Genomic DNA, 16,839 nt, shown 5'->3' with positions numbered 1-16,839 from the left:
AAGAATTTGATTGGGTGTGGAGCTTTTCATAATCCTGGAGCAACAGGGCAAATTATTCCATCATGACTGATAAATCATGATGTTGGGATATACCGACCGACCAACTCCGTTCGGCCGACCGACTCCTCCCGACCGACGGCAGACGACACGACAGCGACTACCGACTCCATCCGATCCGACCGACTCCATCCGGTCCGACCGACTCCATCCGACCGACCAACTCCGTTCGGCGACCATTCCTCCCGACCGACGGCGGACGACACCGACAGCGACTACCGATTGTGCCCCGACCGGAGCGGATCGGCCTAGCGGCCCCACGTCGTCTCCGATTGCCTAAGGGCTGACCCCCCGTCACCGACTTCCCATCGGATGGGACGCCGACGACTCACTACCAGTTTGGATGGCTGACGTCCATCTCTACAGTCCCTCCTGGACGCCGGATGAGCGGCGTGGGCTGCAGTCCCATCAAGTAAACGTCGTACGAGCGCCAGGGGGCGTCACCTGCCAGGAAGCCTGAGGCGCTGTCCTGCTAAGGACGAGAATTAATTTCTAGGACCTGTCAACTTTGTCAACGACATGACAACTTCCGACGATTTGACAACCCTCCAATTGTCTACATCACCGACGGCGAGGCCATACCACCTCTACTATAAATTGGGGAAGACAACAGTGCTGGAGGGGGGCTCCAGGAGAAACGCTCAGGCTCTCCCTCCTTCTCCTCTCCTCTCTCCCGTAGAGCTCTCTCCCGTAGAGCTCTTTGTCTCTTTTTTACTGTTGCCTAGTCTCCTCTCTGACTTGACCGTCGGAGGGTCCCGTCGGAGCCGCCTCCAGTCAGCGTGGACTTTCTTTTGCAGGCGCTCATTTCCGATGACCAGGTGACGAGGGAATTGGCCGTAACACATGATAATACAGGAAGATTTACGTAATTTGCTTCTGCTTTCTACTGGAGCATCGCATATATACAAGGAGACCAATGTGCAGACGTTTGGATAGCGCCTTATGTGGCTGAGTCTACATATGTGATTCATTAGGAAGATACATATATTCCTTTTGTTGAAACTGGTGAAACAAATACGTCAAGGAGTGCAGGGTCCTTTCAAGTTGTTATAATTTTTTTCAAATGATGACTTGTGCGTAGCAGTTGTCATCCCCATGCCTCATGTCCTTAAGCACCGGTCCTATAATCATAACATGTCTTTATCATGATTTGAAGTATATTCATTGCCTTATAGTGTATGCCATAGTCAAATAAGATCATGATCATTTCTCTAACAAAAATTATATTGATCATTGTGTACGCACGATGGTCGTTAGAGTGATACTGCAGCTATAACTATTAAGAATCTTCATTATTTATGAGATAATTTTTTATTATTTATGATGTAAATCTTATTATTTAAGATGTATATTATTTTACTGTAATTTGTTATTAATTAGGAGAGATTTTAGGAAAAATTTATGGGAGACAAATATTGTCATTCTTTTTGTATAAATATATCGATATGTTGACAAGTTAATATAAAAAAAATTATTTTAATTTTTTTATTTTGCAATAACAACCGCCAATTGGCTTTTCATTGTTCATAAAATTATTTTTATAAATATATGAAGATACTAATTCAAGGAATCGTGATTTTGTCAAACAAAATCATAAGGAATATAAGGATGTGCGGCCAGCAGCCAGCAGGTCTGTGAAGCGTGGCTCCCGCCGAAACAAATCAAAATAAACATATTAAAATTGAAGGATAAAGGTAGTTTGGTGCGGGATTATGACAGGCACTGTGATGTTAATAGTTGCAAAGCATGTGATGGCTCAACAGCTCCGCAAATTTAGGTGGGTATGCAGTTTATGGTACTTGAGAACCAACTAAAACAACGACAAATACAAGGAGGTGAAAATTTTTAGATTTAGACCTAACGTCGAGAGAGAGAGAGAGAGAGAGAGAGAGAGAGCTGTCCCAATTACCATGTGCTTGTGATAATATGGTTTTTGGCTACACATGACGGAAGTCTTAAAAAATTTTGCCTGGATATCACATCCAACAACCCAACCCTAGAAATCAAAGGTCTTACAATATTCGTACAGAGGGACAATTAGAATAAAATGGTACAAAGGGGCAGATAAATGGGCCTACGAAATGTGGAGCATGGATGGTTTGCACCACAGAGTGCTCAAACGTGATAACCTTTAATACCATTCATGGTATGTCATCGTTGATGGTCATGGCGGCTATCTAATGCTGTATAACATTCTATGATGCAAATGGTGCGTCACTGAGCATCTTCATTTGACGATTAGAGGTTAATTAGTAAATTTTTGTTCATGTCCATTTTAATAAAGATTATTAGGATAAAAGTTTTGGCCGACCGTCGGATATCTAACTCAATTCGATTTGAATGGGACGGATTTTATCTAATTTGATTAGAATTCGAGATGGATATAAATTTTAGAAAAAAATATATGAAGCAAATTTGATCGAGTATGGATAATGATATGGTCCGTTTCAAATCCGATCCAATATAATCTTAATATATATATATTTTAAAATTATTATTATTTTATAGTATTTATATGTATCTTATCTGATCCGATCCAACATAACCTCTTTTATCTATCTTATATGATCTAACCGCATCCCTACTTGACTCAACTTAATCCAACTTGAGATAGATACATGGTGCATATAAATATGAAATTTTTAATTACATACGTGGCGGGTATGGATATTGATCAGTTCAAGCTATAACCAATTCATCACCATCCCTAAAGACTATATGCAGGAAAAAAATGATGAGGGAGAGGTACGGTGGATATCAGACCATACCACCAAATTCCTTGCATCTATTCATATGAATAAAATATGATATATAACAAACATATTCAAAATACAGAATGGATAAATTCCTTCTCTTATCCTCTCTTGGTTTTCAAAAGAATAAAACATGAACAAATAATAAACATTTATAAAAGGAAGTATAGTTTTTTTTTCCTTCTGATCGTGCCAGCCCAGTGACTAGGATCGCCCCCCAGAGAACGACTTGTTCCTAGATCCTCTGGTGACGCTGTGGACGGCTGGGTTGAAGCTGAGATAACCAAACAGGCCATGGCGGTGGAAAGGCAGGGGCGTTTTCTTCTTTGACTCCGACGACGCCGCACGGTTCATGGTGTAGTGCTTCTCGTGCGCAGAGACAGCCGATCCGCTTCTTCTCCTAATCGAACCATCCTTATCAGTCGCCTCGGAGCTGGAATTCTTTGCCTCCTCCCCTCCCGACCTTCGCTTGTTGGATAAAGATGGCAGCAGTGAAAGCACGGTATATTTGCGCAGAGGATCTTTGCTTCCTCTCCCTGTCACACGTCCTTCTGAAGCACTCCGGAACAGGAGCAAGTCTTTCAACCTCCACCTCTTGCTCCCACCACCCTTCGATAAAGAGGAGGAGGAGGAGGGAGGTGGTGGTGGTGGTAGAGGAGGTGAGGGAATTGTTGAAGTCCCCAGCTCCTCTAATAGGAGAGAGGGATCTCGGCCCTCTCCTACTTCTGGAATGAGTGGTGGAAAGAGTAGAGGGGGTCCTCCCTCTATCTTTCAACCCTTCCTCTATAACCTCTTGAGAGGGAGTTGCACCGCTCCCATTATCCTTCACAGGATGATTGAGATGGGGAGGAGGCTTCAGAGGCCGGATCCTCCCCTTCTCAAAGAGCTCATCGGCAGCCGCAAGATCTGTCGTCGAAGCTTTCCTCTGGAGATGGCTATCAAAAGCGAAGGCAAAGTCGAATTCTTTGGCATCGTCGCCACTAGGCTTGGGCGTGCTGGATTCGTCCTCCCAACCAAATATACGGGCGTAGATGGCTGCAGTTTGGGAGGGGCTGGCGGGGGCGCTGGCATAGAAGGAGTACTCTGAGGGATTGCCGAAGGGCTTCGGGCTTGACGGTGCACTCGCATATGGGGAGGTGGATGCACTCTGGAAGTGGAAATCTTGGGCTGGTGCCATTGGTACCACCACTTCCATTTGCTACCTTTCTTCTTTGCTTTGGCCTTGGTTGGCTCTTGATAGGCTTCGTTTTAGTTTCGGTGATCGGAATTAAAATAGAGTTTGGCTCGGGGTGGCGATCGACTTTTGCGTGGCAAGGAAGTTGAATGAGTTGTAGGAAGATGGAAGGAACTGAGGAGAGGGAAGATTGCTTGAACCGCAAGAAGAGAGAGAGAATATAACGGATTTGAGAGAGCCGCCTCTTAATTTGTAGCTAGAAAACGTTATACTTTTCTAGCAGTAATGTACAAATCTATCAGAAAAAAAAATAATAAAAATGGTTTTGCACATGCGTCTAGTTGTAAAAATGTTGAATTGTAGCATTGAATAAACGAAACTCGGTTGGGATTTCTCTCTCTCTCTCTCTCTCTCTCTCTCTCTCTCTCTCTCTAACCTTAAAAGAGGCAAATTAAATTTCTGCCATCTAGGAGGACAAAGTGCATTGTTGGAAGCATGTATACGGCGGACCATTTTTGTTACATATCACCAGCGGATAATTTGGTACCGAAGTCAACATTATTGCAGAAATTGTTGAAAAAAAGGGAAGTTATATTCAGAAGTCATCTTCTTAGATCTACGCGTTCGTTGTGCCTTTTGATTTGATCAAGGCAAGCCTTTTTCAAGTGTTCCTCTAGAAGGAAGAGGAAAGAAAACGTCGCACTAGCAGACAACTACAAGGGAGCATTACGTACGGCTGGTGTTGAGACCGGAGTTAATGGGGGCAAGAGGCCAAGTAAAGACGGGCCAAGCCCAGACCCAAGCCAAGAATTTTCCAGCATTGGCGAAGAATTGGACTAGTTGGATTGTATTGGCTTAGTCCAAGCCCGGAATTTTCCAACCTGGCAAACAGTGCATCTGGCTATTTTCCTTGGTAGCAAGTTCGGCCATGCTCATCGACAAGCTTCTTGGTAATTAGAACTTGGAGGAGTCGAGCTACAAAACGAGTTGATGCTGCTAGGAATGGATGTTCATAAAGTTATTTTTCCAAATATCAATGAACAAGCACTTCGATCATACTACATACAGTTTGATAATAGATCAGTTTTACCAGCATATATAGTAGCTACAGTTTCTTTATCCATATTAGCGATTATTTTTATTTTTTAATTTCTCTCTCAAAATTTGAGCATGGTAAATAGTATGCTTTTGATCTTTCCCATCTAAATATGCAGCATGACAGGGAGTTTTTTTACGCATTATCTAATCCATGCATCATCAAACACTGCTATCAACATCTTACAATTCATAATCTGCATTCTATGATCTTTATCAAAATGGTCCTAAAACACTCTGGATCTCATCTGTGATCAGGATCTTATAAATCATACAGTCCATTAGGTCATAAGATTTTTTTTTTTTTTGGTGAACTATGATTCAACTTGATTATGCTATTTAGATATTAAATCACATATTTTCACTTTTTACAATTCATTTGAATGTTTAGCTTCTAAATTATTTACTAATAATTCTCGAGCAGTAAAGTTGGTACACTTGTTATTACCAAAAAAAAAAAAAAAAAAAAGTTGGTACACTTGTTATTATAGTCCATGAATTTAAAAATAAGAGACAATTCTTTTCATATTTTTATAGCCATATAGTAAAACATTATTCTTGTTTTTCCCCTAATTCATTCTAACTAAAATAATAATCAAATTGTTAAGTAGTATATAAATATCTTGATTAATCAATTACACAGTATTTGTGTTATAGCCCAAAACCTAATTCAGCCCACCAAAACAAAAAAAAAAAAAGAAAAACAGAGTAAAACCGGGAAGAAGACTCCCAGTAGGAGTCTTCTTCTCCGGCGAGACCCAAGCACATTAGGAGTCCTAGGACCCCTCAAAATCCTAGGACCCTCTATAAGAAGGTCTCCCCTCTCTCTTGAGATCGATCATCGGCCTCTTCTCCCTCTCTTTCTCTCCGATTTTTTCGAAGAAGAGCCGTGGGCACTGTTGGTTTCTCGCCGTGATTTCTCGCCGGTGAGGTCACTGGAGGCCGAGGTGAGTCTCCTTCTTCTTCCCCTCTTTCTTCTCCTTCCTCCCATGCTCCTGTACGCTGCTGCCGGCGACGAGTGTCGCCGATCTACAGTCGGGAAAGAGACTCTGTTTTTGGGTCTCTTTTCCTTGAATTTTCCGGCGCCGGCGATCGGAATCGATCACCCGCCATACTCCTCCGTGATCGGGGGAGTGGCCCCCGTCGGCCGCCGGCCTCCACCGCGGCGGCTATGGCCCGAACGGCCGATCAAGGCCGGAGGACCAAGGGTCCCCTGTTCCGGCACGGGAAGAACCAAGAAAAAGAAGAAAAGAAGAAAAAGAAGAAAAAGAAAAAGAAAAGAGAAAGAAGGAAAAAGAGAAAAAGAAAAGGAAAGAAAAAAAAAAGAAAAAAAGAAAAAAAGAAAAGAAAAGAAAAGAAAATAATAATAATAATAAATATATATATATATATATAAGTATATAAGTAAGTAAATAAATAAATAAATAAATAAATAAAATTGATGAGAGAGAGAGTTTCTCTCTCTTCTTTCAGTCTGAACCCTGACTTTCTCTCTCTGAAATTGAACTTTCTCTCTCTACTTTCTTTCTCTAGAATTTTCTCTCTCTAGCTTGTTTCTCTCTCTCTTGATGGATTTCTCTCTCTCTAAAGTTATTCCTCTAGGATTAGCGAAGTGGAAGGCTTCATCTGATGATTCTGATCGAGTTGAGAGACGAGTCTGATTTTAAGCGAGATTTTGATTTTGGAATTTGTTAGATTTAATTTTGAATTAAAATTAATATAAAAATATAATTTTAGATAATAGGCACGGAAGAATCTCCTAGAAGTTAGTTGATCTGTTCATTCAGTGCTCCGTGAAAGGTAAGTAATGAATCATCTTCTCGAGATATTTCATATTTATTCTGAAAATAAATAATTATTCTCTGAAATTATGCATGATTTATGAAATTATGTTTTGAAAGAAAAGTGCTTTTGAAATGTTATGGTATATCGATTTATGCACATGTTTAGTGAAAGATTATGATATATATTATGGTACAAAGTGTTTTGATACAGATCGGATTTATGCTCTCAGCCTAACTATGTTTCAGTAGGCCCCGCCAATGGGGATTATACGTTGGTACTCAGTGGACCCTGCCAGTGGGGGTTGTGCGCTGGTGTTTGTGGACCCTGCCAGTGGGGGTTGTGCGCTGGTATTTATGGACCCTGCCAGTGGGGGTTGTGCGCTGGTATTCTGTGGACCCCGCCAATGGGGGTTAAACGTTGGTCATAGTCAAGGCTGTTGAGTTACGAGTGTTTTGAATCGAATCGAATTTATGATTATATTATATATGAATATTTGAAAATATTTGATTTGTATTAAATCAGCATGAAATATACTCTTATGTTTATTTGCAGCATTATTCTTGAAAATTAGATAATATCTGAAATATCTGGTAGAGATACTTGTTACTTACTGGGCTGTCTAGCTCATTACCTTTCTTTCTATTTTTTAGATTCAGATAATTAATTTCAAGCGTGGGAAGAAATATTGGGACAGAGCTTTTAGAAGTGAGATTAGCATTGTCAACTTCATTGAACTTAGATTTATTGTTAGCAAAAATTTTATTGGATGTAAGATATTTGATTTAATTACTTGAATTACAGTTGAATAATAATTACTTGAATTTATTCCGCTGTGATGCATTGATATCGTAATGAGATGCCTTGCATGCTTATGGAGAGAGTTCTTCATGAGTATGCGGCGGTTGCCATGACCCTCGATTCAAAATCTCGGATCGGGGGCGTGACAATTAATATGGTATCAGAGCATAAGTGGATAAATTATGACACATAGAATTTGACATAGTATGAGTGTAGGTGGGTAAACATTAGGAATATTGGGACGTTAGAGTATGAACATCATAATAAACCCATCCTAACAAATAGATAAATGAATCTAATAAGGTTTTACTACTACAAGGTTACCATGCCTCCCCATAGAATGACAAGAACTACTCAAGGAATTGCAAGAGAGACATCACAACCATGGGATGGTAGCACTCCCCATCTGACCAATGGCACCCCTTAGGAGGAGGGAGTCGTAGATCCTAATGGAAGTGCTTCGAGAGCACGTCAAGAACCAGATATGGCTCAGTTAATGCAGATCCTAATCAGGATGGGACAAGCGCAACAGCAAATACAGCAGCAAATGTTTGAACAACAGCAGATACAATGAGATACACAACAACATCAGCATCCACCACCACAACATGGAGAGCAACCAGTACAACGGAATAATATTTCAGAATTTAAAAAGCTTGCTCCTCCAGCTTTCAAGGGGACTACTGAACCTTTGGAGGCTGATAACTGGATAATGGAGATGGAGAAGGCTTTCGCTGTCCAAGAGTGTCTTGATGAAGAAAAGATTCGATATGCAGCTTATTTACTACAAGGAGAAGCATACAACTGGTGTCAGCGACTACAGCGCAAGCATGAACAAGACGGCAAAATACTTACCTGAAAAAGATTTTGAATTGCATTCTATGATCAGTATTTTTCTCGGAGTATAAGGATCCAGAAAGAGCAAGAGTTTATTTATTTGAAGCAAAAGGATATAAGTGTGACTGAATATGAAGCAAAATTTACAGAGTTAGCAAAATTTGCTCCGAGATTAGTGGATGGTGAGCAAGAACGTGTTCACAAGTTTGAGATGGGACTAAGAACTGAGATTCGAAAACAAGTGGTTCCATATGAATTAACAACTTATGCAGATGTGGTAAACAAAGCACTGATAATTGAAAGGGAAGTCAATGAAGAACGCATGGAAAGAGAAAGAAAGCAAAGAAAGAGAGCAAAATCAAATGATACACAAGGGCAGAATAATAAAAACATCAAAAGATCAGCTAAGGGAGCAGTAGACAATAAGACTCAACAGATTGATGGTGAGCCGTGCTCCAGATGTGGCAAAAATCATACAGACAAGGATTGCTATTGGAATACAGGTGCTTGTTTCAAATATGGTCAGATGAATCATAAAATTGCTAGCTGCCCGCTAAATATAGAAAATCAAGTTGGCCAAAGAACTCATGAAGGACAACATAAGGGTGGTGGACAGATTTCTAAAACCCAAGGAAGAGTTTATGCGCTTACACAGAATGCACAGGCTTCCAATACAATGGTGACAGGTATGAAAAATTTCGAGGACAAAATTTTTTTTTAGGGGTGAAGAATGTTATAGCCCAAAACCTAATTCAGCCCACCAAAACGAAAAAAAAAAAAAAGAAAAACAGAGTAAAATCGGGAAGAAGACTCCGAGTCTTCTTCTCCGGCGAGACCCAAGCACATTAGGAGTCCTAGGATCCCTCAAAATCCTAGGACCCTCTATAAGAAGGTCTCCCCTCTCTCTTGAGATCAATCATCGGCCTCTTCTCCCTCTCTTTCTCTCCGATTTTCCCGAAGAAGAGCCGCGGGCACTGTTGGTTTCTCGCCGTGATTTCTCGCCGGTGAGGTCACCGGAGGCCGAGGTGAGTCTCCTTCTTCTTCCCCTCTTTCTTCTCCTTCCTCCCATGCTCCTGTACGCTGCTGCCGGCGACGAGTGTCGCCGATCTACAGTCGGAAAAGAGACTCTGTTTTTGGGTCTCTTTTCCTTGAATTTTCCGACGCCGGCGATCAGAATCGATCGTCGGCCATACTCCTCCGTGACCGGAGGAGTGGCCCCCGTCGGCCGCCGGCCTCCGCCACGGCGGCTATGGCCCGAACGGCCGATCAAGGCCGGAGGACCAAGGATCTCCTGTTCCAGCACGGGAAGAACCAAGAAAAAGAAAAAAAGAAGAAAAAGAAAAAGAAAAGAGAAAGAAGGAAAAAGAGAAAAAGAAAAGGAAAGAAAAAAAAAAGAAGAAAAAAGGAAAAGAAAAGAAAAGAAAAGAAAATAATAATAATAATAATAATAAATATATATATATATATATATTTATATATATATATATAAGTATATAAGTAAGTAAATAAATAAATAAATAAATAAATAAATAAATGAAATTGATGAGAGAGAGAGTTTCTCTCTCTTCTTTCAGTCTGAACCCTGACTTTCTCTCTCTGGAATTGAACTTTCTCTCTCTACTTTCTCTCTCTAGAATTTTCTCTCTCTAGCTTGTTTCTCTCTCTCTTGATGGATTTCTCTCTCTCTAAAGTTATTCCTCTAGGATTAGCGAAGTGGAAGGCTTCATCTGATGATTCTGATCGAGTTTAGAGACGAGTCTGATTTTAAGCGAGATTTTGATTTTGGGATTTGTTAGATTTAATTTTGAATTAAAATTAATGTAAAAATATAATTTTGGATAATAGGCACGGAAGAATCTCCTAGAAGTTAGTTGATCTGTTCATTCAGTGCTCTGTGAAAGGTAAGTAATGAATCATCTTCTTAAGATATTCCATATTTATTCTAAAAATAAATAATTATTCTCTGAAATTATGCATGATTTATGAAATTATGTTTTGAAAGAAAAGTGCTTTTGAAATGTTATGGTATATCGATTTATGCACATGTTTAGTGAAAGATTATGATATATATTATGGTATAAAGTATTTTGATACAGATCGGATTTATGCTCTCAGCCTAACTATGTTTCAGTGGGCCCCGCCAATGGAGATTATACGTTGGTACTCAGTGGACCCTGCCAGTGGGGGTTGTGCGCTGGTATTTATGGACCCTGCCAGTGGGGGTTGTGCGCTGGTATTCTGTGGACCCCGTCAATGGGGGTTAAACGTTGGTCATAGTCAAGGCTGTTGAATTACGAGTGTTTTGAATCGAATCGAATTTATGATTATATTATATATGAATATTTGAAAATATTTGATTTGTATTAAATCAGCATGAAATATACTCTTACGTTTATTTGCAGCATTATTCTTGAAAATTAGATAATATCTGAAATATCTGGTAGAGATACTTGTTACTTACTGGACTGTCTAGCTCATTACCTTTCTTTCTATTTTTTAGATTCAGATAATTAATTTCAAGCGTGGGAAGAAATATTGGGACAGAGCTTTTAGAAGCGAGATTAGCATTGTCAACTTCATTGAACTTAGATTTATTGTTAGCAAAAATTTTATTGGATGTAAGATATTTGATTTAATTACTTGAATTACAGTTGAATAATAATTACTTGAATTTATTCCGCTGTGATGCATTGATATCGTGATGAGATGCCTTGCATGCTTATAGAGAGAGTTCTTCATGAGTATGCGGCGGTTGCCATGACCCTCGATTCAAAATTTCGGATCGGGGGCGTGACAATTTGTTTCATGAGACATGCTATGTTCGAACTTATGTTAGTCAAAACTGGAGTTCTTGCACGTGTAATTTTTTATTCTTCATTCATCTACTCTATATTTGACTCATATTTTAATTTTTAATTTTATATGTTTAATTTTTTTTTAAAAAAAATTTATGAACACAATCCAATTCATGATCCAATATGATCCAACGCACTCTATATTTATGACTCAATTTTAATCTTAACAGCACCACCATTAAACAGTAATTTATGTGCAATTTAACACGTGATTGTCAACATAAGTTGACATATAGGAAAGATAAGCTCAAATAATAAAAGAGCTTTTGTTCGCAGGAATAAACTATCTACCTTGCATGTTTGGATATTACGCTCCTTTATTTCAGGATTGCCATTTGTCATATGCATACATCCATTAATCTATGCTTTATAAGTAATTTCATGCACTGTTGTTATTATCTCACCCATTGGCAAAAAAGGAGATGAGGGAGTTTGGGTGATCTTTCAATTTCTAAACAAAATCAGGAAAAATAGATAATCTTCAGAGTTATGCAATTACAATGTTTAATGTATGTATGAGTTTGGAGGATTTTGAAATAGGATCATACTTCTCTTGAAAGGAAAAGCGCTAACATTAAAAGAGAGAACTCAGCAATGCAGCAGTAGTCGCCCCCCTCCCTACGGAGGAGCTTCTGTGTTTAGATCTTACACAGGTGCATTTCCATATATTATATTGGGTAGGTCTTCTTCTCTTTCCCTGAAAATGATTAATCTTAATGGGCAATGCACATATGAATATTTATTGTCATATATTTTTCACGCTGCCTAGGTTGAGAAACCCAAACCAGCTGGTAAAATATTATTTAGCAGTTAAATAGAGGTTTAGACAGAATATTTCACATTCAAGAAGGTTCAAAATTTTGTTAGGTAGAAGCCATTTAGAATTACAAGAAACTGGAGTTTCAAAAATTCAATTATAGAAGTGAACCATCTGGCTACTGATCGTTAGGACATCATCACATTTCAAATTTGTTTTATATCAAAAGTAGTACTCAACTATGAAGATGTGCTTAAAACAGCTATATATATATATATATATATAAGAAAAAAGGGAAAAAGGAAATTCCCTCCCATGTCTGCAACAACAGTATTTCTTGAAGGATCTTCATCCACGCAAACCAGAACAATGCAGGTCTACAGTTAGGTTGATAAGCTTGGGAGTCAAATCCAGCTAATGGTGTAAGAGCGTAGCTCTATAGGTATATTTGCGCCTGCAACATTCATTTCCTTTCCACTATAGTATGAAAAATTACACTTGTTTATACTAAGAAAAGAAGTACACCTCATATTAAGATAAATTCTCCAGTGTTAACACAATGCACTTTCTCATCTCATGGATGCATGGATGTCTTTAAGATGCACTGACAGCCTATTGAGCATTTTTTCTGGCCAAGAAATTCCAGCAATGAGGCACCATGATTATTACTGTAATCCGTGATGCCCTCTCTTCCCATTCACCTTACATGAGATTGAAAGAAGATAAACAAATACGATAAAGCAAAAATTTTGACATAGTTTGAAGCTATATTGGAAGACAAGCAGCTGAAACTTAATCTTGATTGCCTGTTTTCAGGAGAGCAAGCTAGTAATTATATAGGGAAAGAAGCAAGATGTATAATTCTGTTCAGATTGCTTGGAAAAGATTAAAAAAACATCTTAATTATATAGAGAATAGGGTCTCAACTATTTGTTTGCATATAGGAAAGCTAAACTTCTTGTCAGAAAGAAGAGCTAAAATATAGACATATATGTAGAAAATGACAACCACCAGAAGAAGTAAATTCAAAAAACTATAAACAATTACAATTTGCCAACTCCATTAGAACTAATTTCTTATAGTTATCAACTTAATCAACCATGGTAATTTAAATTTTAAGTTAGCATATTAAATATAATGGTTTATGTGAAGACTTGATATGATCATAAGTGAATATAATTGAAGTTGAAAATTACAAGATTCAAAAAACTTCTGAGAATTGTCATGGCTTGCTTCTGTGGATTGAATGAGGCTTCGTGACATTTATCTATGGCTCACCTAACCATTCATATCCGAAAGGTGGGGGACCTGTGTGCGAGCTACCAATAGAGCATTAACAATGATCTCACCGTAATTGCAGGTTGCTCTGTGAATATGCCAAAACTAGCCCTTCCACTCTGTTGAAAATGCAGCTCAATTATTAGTGGAGAAGGTGATCATGAAATCATCTAATAGTAAGTGATGCTATTTAGTCAGGGCAATTGTCATTAGCAGTACAAGTTGCACAGGCATGACTCTGTTTAACTTGTGTTATTAAACTGCTGTAGGACGCTAACTTACATGATAACCTCTTCATAAAGTACTAGATGAAAAGATTGCATGTAATATAAATTCTTATAAGAGATCTTTCAAAATTCAGACAAACATACCTTACTTTGCAGACTCCTTACAATAACAAGCATGTGTAGGCTGCTGTTGTAGCGCATGAACTTCCATGAATGACAGGCTATTTCATGTCTGTTGTCAAAGTTTCCTGAGTCTTTAAGCAAAAGGTGGAAAATACATGGAGTACAGGATTCTGGTAAAATAAGAGGCTGTTAATCCAACATTGCAAAATCAGCAGGGAAATCAATCAACTAGTGCATCTGTGAGAGCAAGAATGTAATTCCCCCATATTAAGCAAGCATACTCTGAAATTCCTCTTTTCAAGCATTTTGTTTTGTGCAAGTTGAAACAAATAAGAAAAAATCTGCATAATATCTCATTGCCTTCATAATTTATCGTGTATGGCAGGTTGTTTGTTCTCCATGATCTCATGATAACTTTTACATTGTTGTTGACCTTCAAAGAAGTTATGTCATTCAGTTGCATTCAATAATGGAATGCAACAGGACTCTGTACAGAACACGTTGTACAAGACTCCGGTAAAATAAAAACTGATCCTTCTGAAACTGTAAATCAATAGGGAAAAAAAAATCCAGCACTACATCTGTGAAAGTAAAAGAACATGAATTTCCTGACATTACAGAAGATCTACACACTTCAATTTCTCTTCTCATATATATATTGTTCATACAAGTTAACATAAATATCAAAAGAAGTATCTACATAATATCTTATCACCTTCACATTTTATCATGTTCGGTAGATAATTGGTTCTCCATCATCTTATGATCACCTTTCCATTGTTGTTGACCATTGAAGAAGTTATCCCATCCGTTTCATTCAATAATGAAATGTGAAGGGAATCTCTCTACATGCATAAGATACTGCTAGGGTGATCACAGCAATGATGATATCCAGGCTTGCTTCAACCAAGAATGTCTTTCACTGCCATAGGTTTAAGTCTTCAGTTCCCTGCATGTTTCTTTATCAACAAGCTAGAGCCTGAATTATATAAAAAACGAATTACAGGAGGCAACAATAGGAAAAACAAAGAATGCAAAACTGTGCACGAGTTTTTTTTTTTTTTTTTTTTAAAGAAATATCTGTGATTGGGTATAGTAGAACCTTTTGTGGTTGGTTGTGAATTCTTAGAGCTTCAAGGATGCTGTCAACCCACCTGTAAGCAGAATGCATTGATGAGAATTATCAGATACACTTTGCTCTAGAAGATCATCAATCATGCGTGGGGCTATGACATGTCTGAGAGGTCTGCTGTGGCATAAGTAATAGGTCTCACAAAAGATTGAGTGGACTTTTACTCCAGAGTGGTACTCATGGAACTTTCAAAATGATGCAGTCAACTTATGGTGCACCATATATACATTAGTGAATCTCTCCCAAATACAGTATACAAATAATCAAAGATATCAACTTAAATATGATTTGTATGGGAAGATAAAACCATGATATTTCAATAAAATTAGTGGATGCAGGATGTCAAGCATCTCCATTGACTTATTCATGCCATTCAAGTCTTAATATAGAAGACACTTCCAACAAGGGAGACCTAAAAGATTTGAGTGCAAAAGTACAAAGCTAGGATTGAAAAGTAGAATTATTGACTGTCCATCCTAATTGAAGGTATTCTTTTTTCCCTTTGGTATTTCAGCTCAGTCATATGCATCCACAAATGGTCAATCATGCCAAATAGAAAGAGATCTTCAGACTTGCCACAGCAAAGGCCGGCCTATTATGGACCATAAGTGCTATATGCAGTATATTCTGGCAGTTACAATTCATTACAAGGCAGCAGTCTCCACTAAGCTAATGATTGATAATTATAAGAAAGAAATAAGACATACCCTTCCAAACCAGGGTTTGTTGGATAATATACATTCTTTAGTCCCAATCTCTTTGCAGCCAAAGCACTTGTCTCACCAATGCAAGCAACAGAGTTGTCCCAATCTTCCAATTTCGAGATGATATTAATCCAGGCTCTATTTCATATAACAGTCATCAACTCAATAGGCAAAAAAGGTAATACAGGAATACCATTTTGAGTAGAGAAAAGGAAATAAAGAAAATAAAACGGTAAGGTAATAATGTTAGAACATTAACATCATAGGAAAACAAAAAATAAGTGAAGTTTTACCCAAACTGAAGATATCATGGACAAATGAAATTTCTTATAGACTTAGGATAAACCAAGTAGATGAACTATATAGATGATCAAGGATTAGATTTGCTCTTCTTAATCATCTTATTTGCAATCAATGGAGATAATCAGCAAAGAACATGGTCATCAATCAAATGGACTCCAGGTATTAGGAGGGGACACAACACTGAAGCATTGTAACATGAAAGTGAATATGATAAGAAGGCGCAATTACTAATTACCGCACTGCAGAAGGAGAGGCTACTGCAACAACTGGAGCACAAAGAACTTGTTTTAGAACCATCTGGTCGACATCTTGAATAGCAACCTGATTAGTACAGAAAAAACAAAATGATTCATGGTGATTAGTCAAGCTCACACACTTCACGCTGGTAACGTCCATTAACGTAACTCAGGTTATTACAAATAACATCAGACACTAAATGAAATGATTATGCAAAATAAAAGACCAGAAACTTAGAAATAATCTAGCTAGTCAGATTATGAGATCTCAAAAACATGCAGATACATCAACGAAAGGTGTCGGACAAATTATATATGAAACTGGACATTTTATAAAATAGCAGTAAATTTGACTAGGACCTAACAAAATTTACTATTGAATGCTCTTGTTGGAACCAAATTGCTGGATAACTGCTTGTGGACCCTTAACAAATGTCCAGCCGGCAGTGTATCTTGGATGTACAATCTGCGACTAATAACAACCTAGGTGTTTATGCAGTTCTAACAATCTTGCCTAATATATGAACATAGAGCATATCACAATCAGTTCAAAGTAATTACAGTTACCAGATGTTTGCCGGTATCTTGATATAAATATTATCATGATATTTACCTAAAGAATACACTAGAGATATGCACTTATAGTTGTCCTAATCTGTACGCTCTTTCATCTAAAATAATCCGAATGGCATTCTGAAATTCAGAATCCACAAGCAACATATATT

At 38.2% G+C, this 16,839-nt stretch overlaps 1 protein-coding gene and 1 non-coding gene across 2 annotated transcripts; both read right to left on the bottom strand.

Moving 5' to 3' along the window:
* Positions 1-2,818: 2,818 nt before the first annotated feature.
* On the bottom strand, positions 2,819-4,175 carry LOC105048675 (uncharacterized). Its single transcript, XR_012142670.1, has one exon. It is a non-coding gene; the product is annotated as an uncharacterized protein (transcript).
* Positions 4,176-14,365: 10,190 nt separating this feature from the next.
* LOC105048781 (uroporphyrinogen-III synthase, chloroplastic) lies at positions 14,366-16,199 on the bottom strand (the record flags this gene model as incomplete). The annotated part of the gene is given in 4 exon segments (XM_073261371.1): positions 14,366-14,688; positions 14,842-14,893; positions 15,579-15,713; positions 16,114-16,199. Coding segments are annotated over 4 exon segments (303 nt in total), but the record flags the coding sequence as incomplete, so codon positions are not given.
* Between the last annotated feature and the right edge of the window lie 640 nt (positions 16,200-16,839).

Source organism: Elaeis guineensis, chromosome 7 (genome assembly GCF_000442705.2).
Source record: "Elaeis guineensis isolate ETL-2024a chromosome 7, EG11, whole genome shotgun sequence".
Classification (NCBI taxonomy): domain Eukaryota; kingdom Viridiplantae; phylum Streptophyta; class Magnoliopsida; order Arecales; family Arecaceae; genus Elaeis; species Elaeis guineensis.
The sequence above is the reverse complement of the archived record's forward strand: the minus strand, read 5'-3'. Positions and strand labels throughout refer to the sequence as shown.